The sequence below is a fragment of the Amborella trichopoda genome, chromosome 2, assembly GCF_054954075.1.
Source record: "Amborella trichopoda isolate Santa Cruz 75 chromosome 2, AtrichopodaSantaCruz75HAP2 v2.0, whole genome shotgun sequence".
Taxonomy (NCBI): Eukaryota; Viridiplantae; Streptophyta; class Magnoliopsida; order Amborellales; family Amborellaceae; genus Amborella; species Amborella trichopoda.
The window spans coordinates 65,230,654-65,254,274 of NC_142337.1; the positions used below are offsets into that span (position 1 = coordinate 65,230,654).

A 23,621-nucleotide genomic window follows, 5' to 3' on the forward strand; every position below is an offset into this window, starting at 1 on the left:
CAATGAGCAACCTAGAGTGGTTAAATGCAAAGCGAATTTCATTGATGAGCAATGAACTACAGTGAACTGCGGTCTCTCCCTGAATTGCCTGATAAATGAACTACAGTCCCTCCCCCTGAATTGCCTCCCTCCCACTGAATTGCCTGGGGTGGTTAAATGCAAAGCGAATTTCGATGAGCAATGAACTACAGTCCCTCCCTGAATTGCGAACTATGAATAACTGTCAGTCCCCCTGAATTGCCTGGGCAATGAACTACAGTCCCTCCCTGAATTTGAATTGCCTTTGGAGTGTACGGTTACAGTCCCTCCCTGAATTGCCTTTGGAGTGTACGATGCTCCTCACACTGCTCCTTCAAGACAATGAATCTCTAAACACCATCACGCTGCTCCTTCAAGGCAATGAGTCTCTCCTTTAATTATCTTCCTGCTATCAGGGAGCCCCCTGCAAATTCCTCTAACCCCAAGCCACAATCAGCAAGTGGACTCTCCATGGTGTAAAGAATCTCTCCATCCATAATTAGTTGGTCTTGTTCAGGAATACTAATGGAAGTCTAAAGTGGAAAATAACTCAGATGAAAAAGAAAAAATAACATATTTCATCCACTAAAATATTCATCTAAGAGTAACGCACCATTAACAGTTGGCTTCTAAATCAAGCTCCAAGCTTTTCAAAATATTAATGATACAGAAAAGAGGATTGCATTCTGGTGACCTTCCCCTACGATTTGAGTATCCACCACGTGTTCCTTCCAGAACATCTCTTCTTGAGGAGATGACTCTAGTTTAGCCTCGGCCTCAACTCAAGCATTGGTCTCATCTGTGAATTAGTTGGGTTTTATATAAATATTTGAATATCAGAATTATGAGTTTCAGCTTTGGTCTCATCTGTGAATTAGTTGGGCTTTATATAAATACGTGTTTTAGACTGTCAGCTTTCGCAATGGCTTGGACATAACTCCGGAATTTCCTTGTTTCAAATTCAAAGTTTGGCCTAGACACCTTAACTTTTCAATGACTGTCGCATGACTTTGGCAAAGCCGTAATTCAACTGTGTTCCCACAGTTTTATATTCCATAATAATAGGATGAAAAGAGGTTGGATCCAATTTTAATGGTGACAGCTAGTAGATTAGGGAGTTTTAAAAGGCCCAGTGCTAACCAATACCCAATCCTCATGCAGTTTGGAACTTCATGACTAGAATAAATGAATTTTAGGGCATTTGGGGTACTTGAGCCAGCACGCTGATACCATCTATTATTCTTCCAGAGAGAGTAAGTCAAGAGAAAGCCCAAGAGCCCAATCTTCTTATTAGATTGCTCTCAAATGATACATAGCCTGAAATGCAGAGAGTATACCTTACGATGGTTATTTAGTTTAGGCAGCAAAACCATCCCCAAAAGCATCATGGCTTGACACTTCCACAGTGATTTTCTGACCAAGTAATTGACCAGCTTCATTACAAACTGACCACTGTTCCAATCCATATACAACCATAGTTTTAGTTTCAACGGTAAAGCCACACAAATAAATCAAGCCATTGGATTATCATGAAGATTTTAACGCTTTGCTTAGGCTGTGCCTATGAAAAATCAGGTGGATTCTTTAGTTGCCAAATTCTTAAAATCTTAGATAAAGGAGGAAAAGAAAATGGTATTATTGTAATCTTGAAGTGAAGGAGCATTGCCCTCAGGTTCTTCAATTAAATGTCATAGACCATCAGAATTTCCCAATAAGATGCCATCAGAAAATTCTGTAATATTTCATCTCTTACCGAACTTTTTCTTGTCTGGTATAACATCAACTTGGAGTTACGAAGTGAAGCCTTGAAGCCTACTCAGTGTTTAAAACTCCACTACTGTATATCAATTAATTTAGATAAACAAAACCATATTCTATTAATTCAGATAAACAAGACTATAATGATTTACAGTTTTATGTTAACCTGCAGATTCGAACTTTGAGGACTTTGGGGCCAAATGTAATAAAGGTCCAGTAACCTGTTATTTCTGATAAGAAAAACCACCCTTGGTTCACGATATAACGATAAGAAAAGCCACTCTTGGTTCACGATATGAAGAAGAATTGACGAAGTAATAATTTAGGGGAATGAAAAGAAAATGTATAAACCCAAAATGATGTTAATGAAAAACATCAAATCAATGACAAAACATGAGCCAACAGGCTGAAACCCAAGTTTTTTGGACTGTCGTGGATTACCATCCTTACAATCACATCAGATAAGCTCATGTATTCCTAAATTTGATGATATAAGCTGGCAAAAGAGTAAATAACATAACTATTCGAAAAGAATTGATAAATACCGAGAAAGGATTACTAGTTGGATGTCAAAACCCTTGGCTAAACATAACTAAAATGGAGCTTCCCTCTTGTGCTTAAAACCTCACAGAAGGCTTCATGAGCAGGAGAATACAAGACCCAAAAATATAAAATGAATATACTTTTATTCGAAGTCATTGATCTATGCATCTCTCTATATCATCGTTATCACATTTTCCATGAGCAGTATGATGTGAACTCTCTCACTCTGTCTCTGTCATATATTCCCGAAGAAAATGTATACTACCCATTTTCTCAAATAGCTTAGGAGTTGGTTTTTTTATTTTAGGATCATGGTGTGGTGTTTATGAAAATGAAAACCACGATGTGGTGACTAGGGCATAGGCGTCGACCCCAACCCCTTTCTCAAAAGCAATGGTTATGGAGGGATTCAGACCCTGACCATAATGAACAACAAATATGCACTACCTAGTGCGCTACTTGAATGATCAAACAAAATGTTTGATTCGCCCACCGTGCGGCTCGAACCCATAAATCCGACTTTGTGGGAGAAAAGCATACCACTCTCACAAATCCGCGCATCAAACATTCCCTTAGTGCTAAGGAAGAGTTTGGGAAGACGACTCATAAATCCAAAAAATAAGGCATGTCTATGGAAATAAAAAATAAAAAAAAGAAGCGAAACTTCTCAAATTAACCATTAAAGATGAAACATTTAACACCTTATGATCTACTTTAAAAATACCCACTAATAGCACATGATCTTGAATTCGAATTGTTGTAAAAGGGTAGAATGTTGAATAGTTAATATCTTATGGTACTTTGTTAAATTTAAAAAAAAAAACAAAAAATATATTTTGTAAAAACATAAATTGACCAAGATATCATGAAAGCTTCAGGGATATTTTAGTTCTTTTATTTTTTTAAAAAAAATTATATATTTGTCTTAGGTGCACCTAGCTGTGGGTGTAAACGCATTCAAGTTTTTACATGAATGAATTAGTAAAATAAATAAATTAAAATACTGAGTAGTGGCGATCTATGTGTTTCCCTTTATCTCAACCCTTTAATGGTGCATGTGCACCATTTGATCTTTAATGGTGCATGTGCACCGTTTGATAGTCAAATGATGTGGGCGATGTATACCATCCCATATACCAAATGTGATATGTTAAATGGATTCTACCGACGTTTTTGAGACTGTTGGCCTGCCCAAAATTATTTTACAAAAATTCTAAAGTGCCAATAGCTCAAATTCAATCTGGTCGGGCATATTTTAAATTTTATTTTGCTCGTCATATCCACACATCGTGAGATCAAGATGACCAATTTAAAAGTTTTCCAACCTTTAAACAACCTTTTCAGGTGGGTTTTTAAGATGCATATCGCTTTATGTGATTGGGCTGATGCATTGTATAAATATTTTCATATGGAACATTTTCATATGCCCACAATGCCAAAAAAAAAACATACACAGGCTAGATTGCATAAAAATGAATTAGGCCAAAAGTACAAGCCGATATTTAAAAACCCATATACATGGGTGGATCGTTGAATTAGCAATTTGGATCGAGTCAGGACCGGTTTGAATTAGTCATCCAAAAAATATTAAACAAAAATAAATTAAAATTAAAATTAAAATATGATTTTATAGGGTTGAAATTTAGAAGGACCTAAAAAAGCATTATATAAGCTTTATATATATATATATATATATGTATATATAGAGAGAGAGAGAGAGAGAGAGTTTTAGGGGCGAATCGGGCCGGTACCAATATCATCCTAAAACCAATTTAGTCTTGACTCATTCTCATGGCCAAATTACACTTATGAATATTTCCTAATTTTTTCATTTTAATTTTTGACAATTATTTTTAAAATATTTTATTTAGGAGTAAGTTGATTAGATGTACAACATGCTTCAAATTTCATATGAATGCAATTTATAGAAAAATATGAAAAATTCAAATACTATCGAACAATCATGACTGTATGATAGACTTTCGATGGTGATGAACCACAAGCAAAATAATATAAAAATTTGCTCAAGTGTTTGTAAATATTTTTCAAGCAGAATAGATCACCAATATCCACATCCTATTTAAATCATTTATGTGATTACCAATGTCATATGTAGACCATTTCCATGACTAACTCGGTATGAAACAAAGTACTAGAAACTACAACTGGTAAATTTGTACAATTTAAAACCTTTTCATAACTAACTTATCATCAAATGATTTATAGAAAGGGTGCAGATTGCATACAGACGCATCCGTCGGTGTTGAGGTATGGTGAACTTTCAAATTTTATCATGGTCTATAATTTTGATGTAAAATGTTCTTAGGATTATCTTAAAATATATTTTTATATTTAATTATAAAATTTTAAATTTCAAAAATAGTTAAAATTAAGTAGATTTATAACTAATGTCAATGGTGATGTATCCCACTTCTTACCTTACTATCTCTTAAAAAAAAGAGTATAACCTCTTGTTGACAGTTATAAAAACCAGATATTAAGTTTCATATCGTACCTATTACAAGATATTAAATTTTTTTATATTGAGTTTTCTATTTTGTGGGATTACTATTGTGGTGAGATTTATTTCCTAAAAAAATATATATATAATTCTATATATCTATGATAAACTAATCCCTTATGAATGAAATATTGGTTTACCCTTTGTGAACGTAAGCACTATTGCCGAACCACATATATTTCATTCTTTCTCTCTCCATTGTTTTCTTTATTGCAAACTCTACACCTCTAAGTTTAATTTGAGGCTTAATTCTAAATAATTGATCTAGTAAGATAGTGAACATATTAAAAATAAGTTATCATCGGTAGCTTCCAATATCCAAAAAAAAACGAGTCTCGAACATATGTCATGGTTATCCATTGAATGGATATGCCCCCTCAAGAATGCATATACCATACCTAGTCAATAGAATGCATATGCCCTCTTCAAGAATAGAATACATAGGCCATGCCATATTAGGAGGACACATATCACCTTCTTAAAATGCATATACCATACATATACATAGACCCATATTAGGAGGATGCATATGCCATCAAGAATGAATATACCATATATAGGCCACATAGGCAATGCCATGATGCATATTCACTTCTAAAAATACATATACCATACATAGAATACATAACATGCACATTATCATCTAGGATGCATATGACATCAAGAATGCATATACCATATATAGGCCACATAGGCCATGCCATGATGCATATTCACTTCTAAAAATGCATATACCATATATAGGCCACATAGGCCATGCCATGATGCACAGTCACTTCTAAAAATGCACATACCATACATAGAATACATAACATGCACATTATCATCTAGGATGCATATGCCATCAAGAATGCATATACCATATCTAGGCCACATAGGCCATGCCATGATGCATATTCACTTCTAAAACTGCATATACCATACATAGAATACATAACATGCACATTATCTCATGAATGCATATGCCTTTGTCAAGAATACATGCACCATACATATGGTTATGCCATATCAAGAAAATACACATTATCATCTCATCAATTGGCATGCCATACCAAGAAAATGCACTTTATCATCTCATGAATTCATATGCCTCTGTCAGGAATACATATACCATATATACGTGCCACGTCAACATATGTCTCATGTCAGGAGAAATCGGTAGCCTCCAATATCTCAAATAGTGTCTTTCCAGTTCCAATGCATTCATAAATAACAGAATAACAACGATCGAAAACTACTAAATATAGCATGTCGAAAAATGACAAATATAACGTCTAAGGAGTTATATAACATGAAGATTGTTTTTCCTGAATTATTGACTTCTTATCATAATGCTTTGATAAATGATACTTATCACGTGGTTGGGAAGCAGGTGGTATAGGATATTCAGTTTCCTTATAACCGTGTAAATGATAATATGGTGGCATAGATCATAGCTTTGTTATCACAGTTACAGGAAGTGTGTATATCCAATTATATTGGTGATGAGTTGATTTGGGAGCACAGTAACGATGGTCTTTTTTCGGTAAAAGGATTGTACTCTCTCTTGTTTCATGATCGCTACAGATGGTCGCTGCCCCAAATTTTCCAAATATAGAAGTGGTCTATTCCTCACAAAGTTCAGTGTTTTATGCGGTTAGCTGGGCAAAATAAAGTTCTTACTATTGATAATCTCATTAAAAGAGGAAAGGACTTGCCCAATGTATGCTTAATGTGTAAAGAGGATGGGGAGTCGATTTCATATCTATTTCTTCATTGTCGCCTTGCCACAGGTATTTGGAACTATTTCTTTGGTTTGCTTGGCTTTAGGATGATTCTACCTCAAAGTGGTTTGGGTATCAACTCACAATTGATGTTTTCGGTTCTACCTAAAGTGGGGTCTGTGATTGGCAAATTGTACGAGGTGCTGTGTATTGGGAAATTTGGAAAGAGCATAATGGACGTACTTTTGAAGGACAAGGGCTTTCTGATGATGGTTTTCTACAGTGTATACTTCATACTATATGGAGTTGCTTATCTGTCACCAAAGATAGGAGAGGGATTATTGAGATCGATGATGTGCATTTAAATTTAGCCAATCTTGCTTTTTCTAATAGGACAAGGCCGAGAATGAATGGCAGATGGATACCCCATGTACTAGGTTGTTTGAAGCTAAACTTTGATAGTAGTTCTATGGGTAATCCTAGGAATGCAGGGGTTGGTGGTGCAGTGCGAGATTAGACTGGGTCGATTATTCTCTCTTATGCTGAACCTATTGGGTGGGCAACGACTAACATGGCAAAATTCACAGCGTTGCTTAAAGGATTGTTGTTTATTAAAGCCTTGAATTTGGGCCATTTCATTGTTGTAGAAAGCGATTCTTTAAATGTGATAAAGTGGTGCAACAAAGAACTTCGTGATCTTTGGATGTAGTGATCGACTTGGGGCCAAGTTTTGGATTTAGAAGGGGTATTATCGTTGTCCTTCCAGCATGTGTTTAGAGAATCTAATAGTATTGCTAATGGATTCCATTTCGATTTTGAATGATATAAATACCGAGTGATGTGAATGCAGAGAGTTGTAATCATTGTTTAGTTGGTAAAAAAATTTGATAACAGTTTAAAAAAATAAAATAAAAAGAGTTAATTTGTATGAAAAAACATGAAATATAGATGAACATATGAGGTATGCCTTTATTCCTCGCATCAATTGGATAGACAAGATAGAGAATCTGTCCATTCTCTATGCAAAATAACCACCACACCCCCCTTGTTTTTTTTTCTCTCCCTTTCTTTGGCCATCGGCCTCTCTCTTAACCCCTTCTCTCATTTTCATCTCTCAATGGGCCCATCTTCCCTACTTTCTTTCTATCTCTAATCATAGACCCTCTTCCCTACTATAAAATCCTTAATTTTTATTTAGGGTTTTGTTATGCGACATCTTTTGTAGTGTATACTTTTAAAGTCCTCAACATTTTTTTGACACTCATTTAAAAGCATAGAATGGATATTTCTATAAAAAAAATAATTGTATTTTATTAGTCGTTAAAAAATAATTAATGCATATTGTGTTGATGTTACACACCATGTGGGTGATTTCATTGTCCACTATTGTTAATAAATGTTTTTTTTTCTATTAGAAATTTCTACTTTATTCTTGACTAATTACTTAAAATACCTCTAGACAAAAAGTTACTATACTATAGGATTGAGGGTAACTAAGTGTCTATGTAGAATTGCGGGTATTTAAATGTCTAAAAATGTTGAGGACATTAACTGTATACAATGAGATCATTTACCTTTGGTACAAAGACGTCACAATTGCTTACAACCATCCTATGTGAAATGCATACAATGAGACCATTTACCTTTGGTACCAGGAAGTCACAATGGCTTACAACCATCCGATGTGAAATCTAATAGCTTGGGTGTGTCACAAAGTTTGAGAAATTTTATTTCAACTTTGAGCTTAGTCAATGAAATAAATACAACCACCCAATTTCACATCCAATAGTCAAGATTAATCGTGACCACCTTTTACCAAAAGTAAATGGCCTCATTATATACTTTCCCTTCAAATTAAACAACACTTTCCACAAAAATGTTTAAAATTAAACATCACTAGCTACATGCACCGGGTTTTGAGATAACAACTATGCATTCAGTAAATTACAACCGTGAAAATGCAAGTGAAATCCTAGGGCAGGGCTACTCTGCAGCTTTTGAGACGGACCTGTTTTGGGCTGGGCTTGGCCCACATGTTAAGGTCTGCAGGGCAGCCTCGGTCGCGCCTGGTAAGCCCAAAAATTTTCAGGCTAGTCCCAGGGTAGTACTGGTTTGGGGCCCGTCCCAAAAATTCTGATACACATGTTAAATTTCTTCTTTTCCACATTTATATAAGGCGCGGCCTGGCCCAGCCCAATTTCTGGCTAGGCCCAAATTTTCTGCCTAGGCCTACCTTGCATAATTCTAGGCCAGGCTCGAGCCATGGCGACAGTTAACGGCCCCATTCAAGTCTGCACATTTATTTGTTGCAATAGTTCCCTTACCTTTCATGGTATTCCAAGATTTCTGATTGATGGAAATGTGTAATATTAAATATCAAACCAGCAACTAAACTAGTGTGGAGTCCAGTATAGCAAAAAGCAGTTGGATTTTCAGTCTAACCAGTGGTACATTTTTTTATGAATAAATAAATAAAACTAAAAACAATAGTAAAATACATTAGAAAATAAGTCACCCAAATTGTGTTTAGCCAGCAAAATCACCCAAAATCTTGGTCCAACCAGTCAAGCATTGGATATGAACAGTTTTTAACTAAACACAATTTTTACATTAGACCAAACCGACAATGACACAGGCGGGCAGTCCCATCAAGTCCAAACCAAGTCTTGAAAACTATGATCCTTAAGAGTTTCCAATACAGCTTGAAATTCCAAAATTAAAATGTATTCAATGGAGGATCATATTGGAAAAATATCAAGAGTCCGCTGGTAGTCTAGATGAATTTTTTTTGAAATATTTAAGTTAAGTTAAATTTAAGCTGTATTTTTTTTTCATCTTTAAGTCAATAATGATATTTTTTCTGTTGAATTTTCTGCCTAACCATTTCTAATTTTTTTTCTCAAGTCTCTCTAGATAAGCTTAGTATTCTTGCAAATTTTCTAAGTGCAATAAGAATGGTCGGCATAGAAAATTTTGTTCCAAGTCTTTTATTTTCTTTTTTGGTCAACCCTATTTCTTTTCCATGACGAATTGTTTTTGCAAAATAAAAAATTGAAGACATAAAAGAAAATCTTTTGACGAGTGCTAAACCATCAACCCATCTTTAAGATGGGAGGCCATAAGAAGGCCCAACCAAAATTCCAAAATAGATGGCCACAAATTTCAAAATTTATCATTTTTAAATTTCAAATTTTATTTTCATTTACATATTCATGATCTTCATGTTTTAGGTTATGGATCCCTAAAATATCAATGTTTAACATGAATCTTACAAGGGGGATGCATAAATAGGTGAATGGACCGACTAACCAAAACTAAAACCGGATGCATAAATAGGTGAGTGAGACGACTAATGAAAACTAAAACTGGAACCGAATATTAAAAAGATTGTTTCGGAGAATACATTGCGATTACTTAACAACTTTATCATTGAATTTTGATACTAAAAGAATGACCACTTACTTTTGATACAAAAAGATCACAATCATTATTGACCATTAGATTTGAAATCGAATGGTTGAGGATGTTTCACAGTATAAACACAAAGTCCAAAATAAAAAATTTTGGATCTTATAAAACACTTTCATTTATGGATTTCAAGGTACAAGCTATTGTGACCTAGTACAAAAAATAAATGGTCTCACATCATACAATCCCATAAATTAAATAAGCTTTTAATTAAAGAGATTTTAGGTATTAGAGTTTAGATATGGAAAGGAACAACAAAATTTAGGAAATCTTAAAAAAAAAGATCAAGTGAAAGTGGAGTGCAATTTAAAAGTCACTCTCCTACTTATTAATTATTGGAACCCATTCAAGCGCCTAATATATCAAATATGAAAAGCATCGGTAAGTCATTGGTCCATGTCAGATGCTGTCTCAGCCTGCATGATTAATTCCCCAAATTCAAAAAGGAATTGGCAAACAATAAACTGTAATCATTTTAAGACCTTAAGGCTATCAAATAATTCCTCAAATTCAAAGGATCCAAAAATTGTTACAAGTTCTCGTAAACCTTCTTAAGACCTTAGGTTTATCACCATAACACAACCTTCACAAAGTAATTAGCTAAACAAATATGAGACATAACAGTTAAATGAAAATTGGCATGTTATTGTAGGGAAAAGGTATAGAACCCCTGGGTGCTATTGAACCTAGAATCTTTGGAACCCTATTGAACCTGGAGACATTGATAAAGATTTAACTGCTAATTGCCATAGCTTTCTCAATTATCAGATTCAACAGCACTGACCCTTTTCCATATAAGTATCCAAAAAACAAATCACATTTGAGACATGAGAAGCCCTCTCTCCTCACACAAAATCATTTATGAATCCCACAACTTGTCAATGCCGTTAGGGTCTATTGTTTGAAATAAATAATGATAGCCTTGAAATTACAAGAGTGGGTTAGCACTATGGCAGGCCTGACAAGATAATAATATATTTTGTTACAACAGAGGAACTGTGCTCACACGAGTAATGTCTCATGCTGACCACAGAGTCTAATCAAATCCACGGTTAGCATTGCAATTTTGTTACCTACGGGGCAATGCATTTGAATTCTGTGTTAATTGCTGTAATGAAACTGGGCCCCCTACATCTTGAGTTTGAAGAAGGGGTTCCTGTTCACAAAGGCAAATACAAGAAATGAACACACATTTTCTCTTGGGAAAAAGCAGTGCGTAACTTAATTAGCTGAAACTCAATATAAGAATATCATGCAACTAAATTTCATTTGGATGAAACGTACAACCATTATTTTCTACAAGATTCCATTCATGAGAAAAAGAACAGAACAAAAATACAATACCAAATTTAATTTGGATGGAACGTACAACCATTATTTTCTACAAGATTCCATACATGAGAAAAAGAAGAGAACATAAATACAATTAAGAGAAATTCTTTTTTCCTTGAAATATTAATTAAGAAAATTCTTAGTGAATAGGACCCAAAAAGTGAGATGCCCCCGACTATATTTAGGGTCACTAAGTGTGAATCATATAGATCACTTCCATGACCAAATCAGCATCAATTAAGTTCTGGAATTTAAGAAGTTGTGTGTGTAAATATGCATGTGCCACTGCATGTGTGCAGACATGTTCCATGACACCTGTTTGGCATGATCACTTGACTATGTAAAAAGCACATTTTATTCTCTCTCTCTCTCCCTTTGTACACTAACAATGAGCACTGAAAGGTACAAACGTAAATTATTCACAACCAATTACTTGTATTCTAAAGATGAAAAATAATAAAGAACGTTCCCCATCATAATTGTTTAATATTTAAAGGAGAAGAAGCTACTAAAGCCATATCAAAATATACTGTACTCCTTAAGTAACATATACTCTCTTAAGTAAATTGGATATTATGACATATATGGATGGTTCCTTCCAAATGAAATGCTTGCCTGTGGTTGTATCAACTGTTGTGGTTGCTGATCTTGAGCCCATGCATAGGCTTGAGGTTGAGACATTCTATAATAAGGTTCTTTAAGATCAAGCTTGCCAGATGCTGTTTGAAGTATTCCTCCTTGCTCCGCACCAGGGCCCCATGTTTTGGCTTCAAAATATAAAACACAAACTACTCATCGACATACGGATAAACACGTATAGAACATGCAAATGTATTCCCAGGTATCACGACATTGGCCAATCACAACCAACAGCAAACTATACATACCTGACATGGTTAGATGTAAAGTGTAGCTCTGTGCATTGTGAGCAACCATATGGAGCCGTCCAGTAATTTCTTGTCCAGCCATGACATAAAGAGGCTGGGAAAGAACACATCGCAGTTGATACCAATGCGTTGTTGGAGCACCAGGAGCAGTGGTAAGCCAACGCTGAACAGCACTGCATTTCAAATCATTTGTGAATATTCAACATGGTTTCCAAGAGTTTCCAAGAGACCCTCAGTAGATGAAGAACGTAGAATACACCATGACATTAAACTCTGCAGCAAACAAGAGAACCCTTTTTTTTTTCTTGATGCATAACAGAAAACAAGAGCCGACCCCAAATAGGTTGAGAAAAGGCTCGGATGATAATCGTGATGATGATGATCGTAACAGCAAACAAGATAACTCCCATTAAAAGGAAGATAGACTATCTGTTGAGGTCGTCATTGTCAATTGAAATGGAGATCTCATCTTAGTAACCTCCTGTTGTGCTGGGTTCCACTGTCTCCATTAGTAACCATTTCATTGAATATTAAACAACCAGCCTAACATGAGCATAATGGTCCATTAAATTATTAGTATACTTCAGCTAACAATGTAAGAAAATAAAAAATAAAGTTGACATAATTGTGGTCATTTTGTATTAGAATTTATCTGCAATAACCAGTCCATCTCTTAAAATAACCAACGCTGTAAGCCCCTGCCAAAGCAATTGCACAGTTGTGACCCTTTGACAGCTGCTTCGCCGTGCCTCCAAAGAAGAGGTTGGCAGCTCATGGTCTGTGTTGGTCAAATCCATGAGTAGACGTGAAACAACCAGATGAATCCGTGATCAAACGGCTTTCAATTCATGTTGCTCTCAGCAATGAATTGGTTGTGACCAACAGGCCAGAGTATGGAAAGATATGCTCATCCATATCAATGACTTCCATTTGAGCTCCACAACATCGAGAAGATGGACACCCGTTTGTATCGCACAAGTCTTATTTTCTCGTCTTTCTGATGTTTATTATGCCTAGATCAACTTCTAGAAAATTGATGTGGCTCATTTAGGAATCATATCCTTCCAATAAGAAGTAAAAAAACATGTCTTGATTAGTACAGTAAACTTGTCAAAGAATAGAGGTTTCTTTTTCTTACTTTGAATACAAAAGATCAAATGGATAAACAAAATCCAATTATGTTTTAAAAGACAGTTGTGGCTGTGGCAAATGTTCTCGTTGGAAGTTGTTTATAGTAGACAGGGTTATCATGGTCACATGGATCACAATATACTTTCCCTTCGCTTATTAAAACCTAGAGGATGTAAGATCTATTCTTCGTACCCATAGTTGCCTCTCAGATGCATCTTGAAATATATCCAATGTCACAGGGTTACTTCATTTTTCGCTCTGCATCGCATGTGAACATGTGTCCACAACTAGACACATGCCCACTGCCCAACACATTGTCCGTATAAGTTGGCATATCAGAACTCTGACAGCTATGTTGACACATATACTGCATAGGGTTCAATTATCAGACTCAGCATTCATGGTAGAAAAAATCAGTGATGGTTATGTGATACAAACCCACAATCTTGATTTTAAGACATGCAGAATATCACTAAGAACAAATGACAACTACTGCACATCCCTTAGAAATTTTATTATTCATAGCCATGGGGAACAGCATTATTTGCAAAAAACAAATATAAAATCATGAAGATATATCATTTTTAAATTTTTTAATGAAATAATTTTTCTTTTAATGTTGATAGTAACATATTATGTATATATTACTCCCTGCCATGTATCCTATTTTATTATATAATATTATCTATACTTACATTATTAAGCTAGAGTTAAGGGGTTAACACGTGTCGCAAGAATAAAAGGAGATCCTATTTTTATAGATTATGTAGTATAAGTGACTTTTAAAATAAAGAGTGTAGGATATATTGTAGGGTCATGGATTCCATTTTCTTAGTATATAAAAGACATCTTAAAATTTATCTATTTCCTAAATTTTATGGAACTCCATGTTGCCTATTTTTTTTGTTTCTAAAATCAGTTCTCCTACCATCTATTATTGTGGATGACACCCTCTCTCTCTCTCTCTCATCCACGTGGGGGAACTCTCTCCTAAAGTTTCCTATTTCTATGGGAACTATTTAGGGACAAGATAGAAAGGAAAATATAGGATCCTATTAAATAGGAATCATATCTTAGTGTTTCTCTAATCTATATCTCTCTTCACCTAAGTGCTAAGCATGGAATCTCTCTATTTCTAAGTGCATCTAAACTAGAAAGTCATAGGTTTTTAAAAGATATTTAAGTATTGAACTCTAGCAGTTTATTAGCTATTATTTTTAATATTACAAATATATAAAATGCTATTGATAAATGGGGTTAAAATGAAGTTTAGGATATGGGTTATTTTATCGATATTTTCGAAACTATATTTCGATTGAAAGTTTAGAATGCAGGTTAAACATACTAGATAAAGAGTTTTATTTTTCATAACATATGAAACTTATACATGAAGTACTTTTAGTTTCATAACATATGAAACTTATACATGAAGCATGAATGGAGATCAAAACCCTAAAGAGATTTTATAGGGTAAATCCAGCATCCTCCATTTTATTTTTTCTAAAAAATTCAAAAGTATTTTCCATGAACTCGAGTATGTACTTTAATACTTAAGAGAACATATACTCAGCTCCTGCCAGAGCAAAATGTAAATCTATTGCCTCAGTTAGAAGACCTACTTGGGAAGATTTTTTAATCCAAATTTTTAGAACCACTTAATAATCACTAAATAATTATTTGAAAAGAAAATTTTGAATTTTGATATTTTTAACACTTAGATCTCATCAAAAAATTAGACCGTCTATGTTCAATCTTGAGACATTATTAGAGAGTGCAATTTGGAGAAAATTTATTGAGGTTGGTCTATGGATTGAAGAGGTTACATCTCCAAAATTTGGGGTCATTAAATTATTCCTAGATTGAACTGTACCCAAGGGAGAAAATGGACAGTATACTCGTGGGAGTATAAAATCCTTTAGTTATGCTTAAAAAATAGTTTATGACTGATTTTCTAATTTTTAATCATTTTATATTTTGTGTCCATTCTAATTTATTTTCTAATATTTTTAAACTTTCCTTTCAAATTATAATTTTTGAAATAATAAAATAGTTTTCAAATCTTTCAAAAATTAATTTATAAATTTTAAATGATTGCAATTTTAGGTGGCTCATCAACATGTTTTCTTAAAGAGCTTCAAAATATAAATAAGCTTTGGAGAAGCTCACCATAAGAATAATTTACCAAATCGTTTTATCTTCTCAATTTCTTAAGAGTGGTCTAGCAATTCTATTCAATTTCTCAATTTTATATTTGTATTTTTTTCAAAAAAGTATGTGTGACTAATTTTTAACATTTTATTAAAATTTATCAAATATTCAAAAATAATTAATTATCGTGACTAAAAATTTGAAACCTACTAATTTATTTTAAAAAAATTTAAAATGTTTGTGCTGTAAAAATACTCAGTGACTTATATTTACTTTTAAGTAAGAATTAAAGAAAAATAAAAAATTACGACTACTCAATTACTGTATGCTTGCTTTCTTTTCTATTATACTATTAGGTAATAAAATCGGTTTAAAAGCTTTTTAAAAATTTTATTGAACTTTTATGCTTTCAAATGCGCGCACAAAATAGCTTTTATAACAGGAAAAAGTTTATATGAGGTTGATACCTTAAAATGTGTAATTAAGGTGCACCTTTAAAATCCTTCAAAAAAGGTTGTTTTGATGTTGGAAGAGTATCGAATTGATCATCTTGATATCGAGATATATAGATATGAAGAAAAAAAGATATTTCAAGTCCTAAAAGAGTGCATCTTGTAACACATTATGTGGACCATCCATTTTCACGATTTTCATGCGTTCAAAGATCTGCTTGATTTGAACATGGAGTTTAAAATTTTATATTTAGAGATCAAAATAGATTCTTGCACAATCCTAAGAATTTTCAACACCAAATTTGCATCTCATCAAAAAGTTTGGGGTTGCACCCTAATTTGATTGTTTAATATTGCAACCTTATGCAAACCACACGTTTATAGTATAAAGATTAAAGTATCCAATACAAAAATTAAAAATAGTTTTTTGACCAGTTTTAAAAAAAAAATGTAACAAATAATAATTTTTTGTTAAATTCTCTTCTTAATTATAATTTCTTTTCCATGTTACTAATGGATCTCTTTGGTCATTGAATATTTAGTTAATCTTCTACAGGTAATTGCATATCTTATATGCCACGCACATAATTCAACTAGTATTATATAGCATCCAACTGAGATGGGCACCAAGAAACAACATTTTCATAGGATGAGTACAAATGAGATGAGGATATTGAGATATATCAGTGGCAAGACAAGAAATGATAGAATTCGTAGATGAATACATCTCAGGGAACTTAGGGTCGGCTCCAAAAGGAGAGAAGATGAGGGAAAGTAGACTTAGGTGGTTTGGCCATTTGCAGCGTCAACCTAAAACAACACCAATTAAGATGGGTAATTTGGTTCAAGTGGAAGGCTCTAAAAGAGCAAAAAAAAGGCCCAAATGAACATAGATGGAACTAGTGAAGATATATGATAACTTATTGTCTCACTGAGGGTATGACCCTTGATAAAATGGAATGGCGGAATAGGATTCATGTAGCCGACCCCAAATAGTTGGAATAAGGCTCAAATCATGATGATGATTATACAATATCGAACTTTACTATATAATATTATGTTTAATAATATATATTGTTCTCCCTCCCCTTTGCCCTAATGTGGCGCCTAGGCAGCTAAACCTGCTTTTTGAACATTTTCTATTTATTAAATTCAATGGCTTCTACAGTGTTGACATTTACATTGGATGACAATTAATTTTATCTGGAATAGAATATCTTATCTAAGATTAATATACCTTGGATAATATGATTCCATTAGTTTTTTGGTATATATATAGTATATTTAATATTATTTAATTATTCAACTTTGTTTGTGATTTTTAGCTATTTTTGGCTAAAAACAAGTGGTTCTCATCAAATTACTTTGAATAAAGTAAAATCAGCTTTTCAAAATGATAAACTTATTCTAAAACTGCTTATAAGTTTATCTTAGATAATTCTATAGTACACAACTGTAAAACAACAAAAAGTTCAATATCATAATTAACTCTACTGAAATAATAAATTATCTAAGTAAATCTAAACATGCCCATATGTTATTCGCAAAGAATGGAAGATACCCATTCAAACCCCATATAAACTTATTACTCGTAAAAAAGATGGACAACAATAATTAGTAACTTGTACAACACTACAGGTTGACACGCATGGACACTAAATAATTATAAGAACATAATGATGAAGAATGAAAAGGTACATAAGATATAAGCAACCACTGAATTGTAGTTGTAGGTTACATAAACTATAGAATCCGTAATTAAATCATTAAGTTTCTGAAAATGGAAATAAACTACTAAAAGAAAAAATAAATAGTCCAGATTATAGGATGGAGTGCACGCCACATCAACAATAAGAAAATTCATATAATACAAGATTAGAAGTTCCCAATAATGCAGTACGGTCAATGACGAAATGGAGTAAAATGAGTAGATTTATTGAAGAACTATAAGTAACTTCGATCACAAAGGATACTGCAACAACAGATCCAAAAGGCTAGATTTCTCGGCCAGGTTTTTAGAAAGAAATTCTTGAATCTGACAACCATTTTAGGAATCAAAACTTTCACCAGATTTCAGATTTACCTTCCATTGAATAGGACATCAAACCAACAAGACAGGCCATGCACCCGAGTGCCAACAGACGCAATGAAACTCAGTGGAATGTCAATTTCATATAGCTCCTCTTCCTGGATGAACCATACACTAGAGCAATTTCAAAATCAAATTAAACCAAATTTTAAGATGCAGAGAAACTACAAAACACATTCTGACAGATAAGGCAGTAGGGAAACAGCATATCAACAATAAAATAAGAACAAGACTTTGGATAGACTAGGCTCATGGCCAATGCCAGGCAAAAAGGATAGGAATGAAGCAACAAAAAGAAGTTCAAGGGAAGAGAGAATGAGATTAAACCAAGAGAGAACTAGGAAGATTGTAAAACAAAAAAAGAAAAAAAAAGTGAAAATTATGGGAAATAAAAGGGAGCTTGTTGAAAACTAAATACATCTCTACCAGAAACTTGACAAAATGCAATTTAAGCATAAGATACCATATTCCTATCATGCACTGGGGTATACCTTCATACTCGTAAAGTCCAATGTATGCATTATAGCTGGTGCGACCAATAATCTTGGATCAAATGCATCAACGACAGGCTGCATGAATATAAGGCCCGACATGAATGCTTGTAAAAGCAAAGAACAATACGTATACAAGTAGGAAATGACATCAATCAGTAATACAATTGTATACTTCATGTAGAAAAATCATACAGTATCTGCAAAACATCTAACATTAAAGAATATAGAATATTACTCGTCACTGTCCAAAGTTGAACCAGATTGGATGACAATCATAGGTGACACCCAAAAACCAGTAATGGGAGAGTTCCTCTCTACTCCCCCAATCTGGACAAGCTCTGCTCTTGTTTTCATACAAGATGGAGCATACAAACCAAACCAGCTAGCTTATCACGCTATCCCTTTGCAAGCTTAACAAGAAGGGGAAAAAAAAGTAGTTTTTTTTTTTTTTGCGTAAATGTGTATGTAAATCAGATAGCAGCTACAGTAGCCCAGATAGCAAACTATAAGAAAGGCCAAAAGCATGCTATCCTAATTACCTTGTATTGCCTAGGGAAAACAAAACAAATTTAATTCATATGTTTACAAAAAGGCATTTTCTTGAAGGTCAGGGTTACAGATTACCTGAAACTTTCCAATGTTCAAAGCATTCACCAATTTCTTCTAGACGAGATATCAAATATAGATATCAAAAAACTTGAACAAAAAATATGCATTTGAAGCCTTCAACATTACAATGAAATACAAGACCTGCGAAAAGTATCCCTGGAAAGCAGATCCATACAAAGGCGTAAGATCGACCCCGTAGTAGTTCTGCTGCTGCCAGAAGAGGGCCTGTAATAGATAAGTAAAATTTATCCCAATAAGAGTACTAAATTACAAAAGACAATCTTTGGTAACAAATCATAGTAGCATTTTGAATGATTGATAGAAATTATCTCGAACATAAAGCCAAGTGAAAGAAACCGACATTCATTACCGCAGTAGCCTTTTCCTATATTCTCATGAATCAAGATACTAATGTTACACATATTCAACTAATCCAGCTCTGCTATGACGTCCATTAGCTTTTCTTGGGGCATGGCTGATATTTGTCCATGCAAAAGCACATACACAATTAAGGGGCCCACCCTTCCTCAACAGCACCCAATTCCTTTCAAGATCTTTAAGTCCTTAGGAACATCATAAAATCTTCCAGAACAGGTTCACAATATGTTTTCTGACATTTGGAAAGAGATGAAAAGCAGGTTCAAGCTCCCCAATCTTTTATTTATTTGTTTATTTATTAATTTCAGAGAGAGAGAGAGAAAGATAGGTTCAAGCTTCAGATCAGAGTTCAAAAATCCTACTCATCCAAGTCACCAGTAACCGGCATCCTGTGACACCCAGGTTTTAGCTGGTGTGGCACATTGACAGTCGGACACTTGTCCACATGTCTAGACACAACTCTAACACATGGTCCACGCTTGTTGGCCATGTCTAATAAATAATAAGTGTGTCAACACGTTTATTTAAACTATTGAGTCATTTAGCTTCCATTTTACGAAAATTAATTCGAATTTTAAAACTTAATACTTATTTTATTAATTTTTGCATCAAAATCCTCTAAGAAGCATTCTATCTTACCATTTACTACATATCAGTAAGCTTTAAACTTGAAGCATTTCAGAATCCTATTACGTGCATTTACTGGCCCATGCACAAGGTCTTTTATAAATGGTATGTTACAGAAAAAAAGAATGATAACAGGGGCTTCCAAATCCACAACCCCCAAATTCAAGGTCTTTCACTTTACGATTGCACCATCAATGGTATTTGCGACATACTAATACTCAATTTTATTATTAGTAAGAATCTAAAGGTGCATCACTTAAAAAATAAATATAGAGACATTGTTTTTAGATTTTTCTCGTGAAATAAATTTTATTTTCTGCTTGTCTTATGTATTTATTTACTTTTATAATTTTTTAATTTTTATGTAAATATATTATGCTTTAATCATCATCATCGAAGCCTTTTCCCAAATAATTGGAGTCGGCAAAATATGTTAGGCTAATATACATACTATATTTATAACAAATAGTTTCGATGGATGTCTCAATTGTACTGGTCTTTTGGCCCAATCCTAGACACCAAGACACATACTAGATGTGAAAACCAGGTCGGCGTTGATGTAGCATTGCCTGCTGCTACTAGAGGACCCCCCACTCGCTAGTGACCCTATTAATTACTAAACCACCCAGGTATACAGGCCTAGAGGTTCTATATCAAACTCGAGTAAATCCCTGAGTCAATTTCTAGTGTCCCCAAATTCCCTGAGTCCAACACTTGTCTGAAACATACAACAGGGAAGGAAAACAAACCTCACTTTCTCCATTTTGCAGCCAGGAGAAGGGTTCTTAGACCTTGATTGAAAAGGGTTTAGGGCTACTTCTACACGCTCTTTTGGATCCAAGGCTTACATTTACCCCAAAAAAAAAACAGACATGCAAGTTCGAGATCTCTGATTTCAATTTAAGATATGGGTAAAAATTTTGTGATCTCCAAATCAAAGGGATATGAATTCCAAGCTTAAAGATGGGTTAGGGGGTTTTGATTTGCATTTAAGGATCTTTCTACAAATATTGGAGGCCTCAATACAAATGAAATACAACTTTCGGAAGATCAGCCTTGAAATTTTGCTTCAAAGAATTTTGTGTTTTCAATTTAAAGTCCTAGAAACATTTTTTTGTTTTTTGGGTATCATAATTGGTATTTTTTTTTTCTTTTTTCAAGTTGATTATGGCAATGAGATATTTTTGGTTGGTTATTCATAACTCTGGCATGCTTCAATTCAAAGGACTTTTTTTTTTAAATGTGATTCCAGAAGTAACATTTTCTCCAAAAGAAGAGGTAAATAAGCATTGTTTTACTTTTGAATGTATGTGAATATCTTTATACTTGTCTGAATGTGGGTATCACTACTTTTTTTTCCAACTTAATGATGCTATGAGATGTTTTTAGTCTGGTTTTATACCTCTAGCATGATCAATTTGTTCCCAACGTAACTTTTACTCTTAACAATCATCAAATAAATTGTTATTTTACATTAGAATGTGTGTGAAAGTATTCTTATACATGTTTGCATGTGGGTATCACTTGTTTGGGTTTTTCAAGATGATGCTAATGAGATATTTTTTGTTGGGTTTTTAGGTATCTATCATGCTCACATTGTTTCCCAAGTAACATTTTCTCTCAAAATATCAATAAATATTTTTTACATTCGATGTATGTGCATAAACATGTGTGTGTATGTGTGCACATGGGTATCTCTTACTAGGTTTTTTCTTTACTCTTTATTTTAACTTCTATCATGCTTATCCCTTAGTTGGGATGCTTCTTGGATGATGATGTTAACGATGCTTACTTTGCCTCCACGACAACATTTTCTCATAAAAAAAAAAAACAAATAGTGAAATGTGCATTAAAGTATCCGTACACGTGTCTACTTAGACTTTAGACCTGTAGTACATTGTGCTTGTGTAGGCATAGCTTCAAACTTCTAAGTTCAAGAAATATTAGTTTCAAGACTCCTTAGGATTCCAGCATGGCAATATGAAGGTGGATCCTGTCCAGGGTCAAATTGATGCCTATTTGCCCAAGCAACAGTCAAACAAAGGACCTTAAATTCCATGTCGAGTAAGAAAATAAAGAAACATATTATGAAGGCAATTGCTAAGTGGTTTTACGATGCTTCCATGCCATTTAATGCAGCAAATAACAAATATTATGAACTCATAATATCCTACTATTGCAAATACAGGGCAGGGCCTGAACTGAGGCTCCCAACTGCAGACAAGCATGGTGAGTTTTGCTTTGATGAGGAAGTGGTCAATATTGACTTCATCGTGGATAAGTATAGCATGAAGGACAGGGGAAATAGTAATGTCAAATGACCAGAAGGACACAATACAAATGGAAGCGAATTTAGTAGTATATTGTCCATGAGGTACTGCCTGCTCTAGTGTAGATTCCTTCCAAAAATCAAGAGCAGGAGACTCCGTTTAAGTTAATTGATAGTATGGTGGAGGCTACTGAGAAAGAGCACATAGTTCAAGTCAGAACTAGTACTGCAAAAAAATATGTGAATGCGGAGAAGGTGCTCATGAGAAAGAGAAAGCATTTAGTTTAGAACTCATGCGCACATCGCTATATTGAACTTATGTTTGAAGCAAGTTAAGGAGTATGCTTAGAGAGTGAAGACAATCACAAAGTTCATATGCAAACACTCTTAAGGGTCCTAAACACAATGACATAAAAAGAAGGAAGAGAATTAATAAGGCCATATATTACTAGATATGCAACCTCAAACTTGACAATAGAGTCAATTCTCTGATTCCAACTAACAAGAAGAAGATAGTTGTTAGGACTCTGGCTACAAGAGAAGTAGAAGAAATCACTAATAGCAATGAGTTTTAGATAAGCGAAAGAAAATTATTAAGGCTACAAGTTGAGTGCTCAACCACACCACATGGAACAGTTAAGTTTCAAGAGATCGTATCTAATGAATTTTTGTGCTTTGAGCCTTGTAGGGATTTATTTACTACACAACTAATATATGGTCATATACTGCCTGAATGTATTTAGGCATCTTCTTTGATGCGGAATACCATCATGCCCTTAGGTCAAAGCGACGACCCTGAGATTATGGGTAGGGTTAAGTATTGCTTTGGAAGAATCGAGGGAGTTGGACAATCACAAATTAAGACTTCGAAAGAGGTAAACTTTGGTTTTACGTGAAAATGCATACTTGTGAAGATCTTTCCACTGCATAATACATCTATGTGATCCACCTCAGTAACAACCTTCTGTGGTTTTTGACTGGAATTGTTTTAGCTTGCTCTATATAAGGATACACAAGGAGATTTTGGGTCAAGCCCACCAGAAGAAGTAGCCCACAACTAAACCAGGTTGGTTTTCAAATACTCATAGTCATAGAATAAAGCATCATGTTATTCCATTGTATTTTATTATGTGCTTGTATTATTATTTGAGTAATCAGCTTCTTCCTTTTCAGTAAAACAGTGGAGATAGAAGG

General features: G+C 34.0%; 1 protein-coding gene across 7 annotated transcripts in view; it reads right to left on the reverse strand.

Annotated features, from left to right (window-relative positions):
* Positions 1-10,772: 10,772 nt before the first annotated feature.
* The window catches only part of LOC18430293 (putative histone-arginine methyltransferase CARM1), a 29,433-nt gene continuing 16,584 nt past the window's right edge, over positions 10,773-23,621 (reverse strand). For 2 of the 7 annotated variants that reach the window (XR_016050185.1, XR_016050182.1), the window contains exons 10-15: positions 19,295-19,378; positions 18,542-18,619; positions 18,045-18,164; positions 12,231-12,403; positions 11,959-12,110; positions 10,773-11,167 (exon numbers count right to left, since the gene is read on the reverse strand). Coding sequence is in view for 2 of the 7 variants with exons in the window: in XM_006840452.4 (XP_006840515.1) it covers positions 11,081-11,167; positions 11,959-12,110; positions 12,231-12,403; positions 18,045-18,148; positions 18,542-18,619; positions 19,295-19,378 (678 nt within the window). In the remaining 5 variants the exon portion in view is untranslated. Of the gene's footprint in view, positions 11,168-11,958; positions 12,111-12,230; positions 12,404-18,044; positions 18,165-18,541; positions 18,620-19,168; positions 19,379-23,621 lie in introns of all 7 variants that reach the window. The other 5 variants (XR_016050186.1, XR_016050184.1, XM_006840452.4 and 2 more) reach the window with 3 other exon arrangements.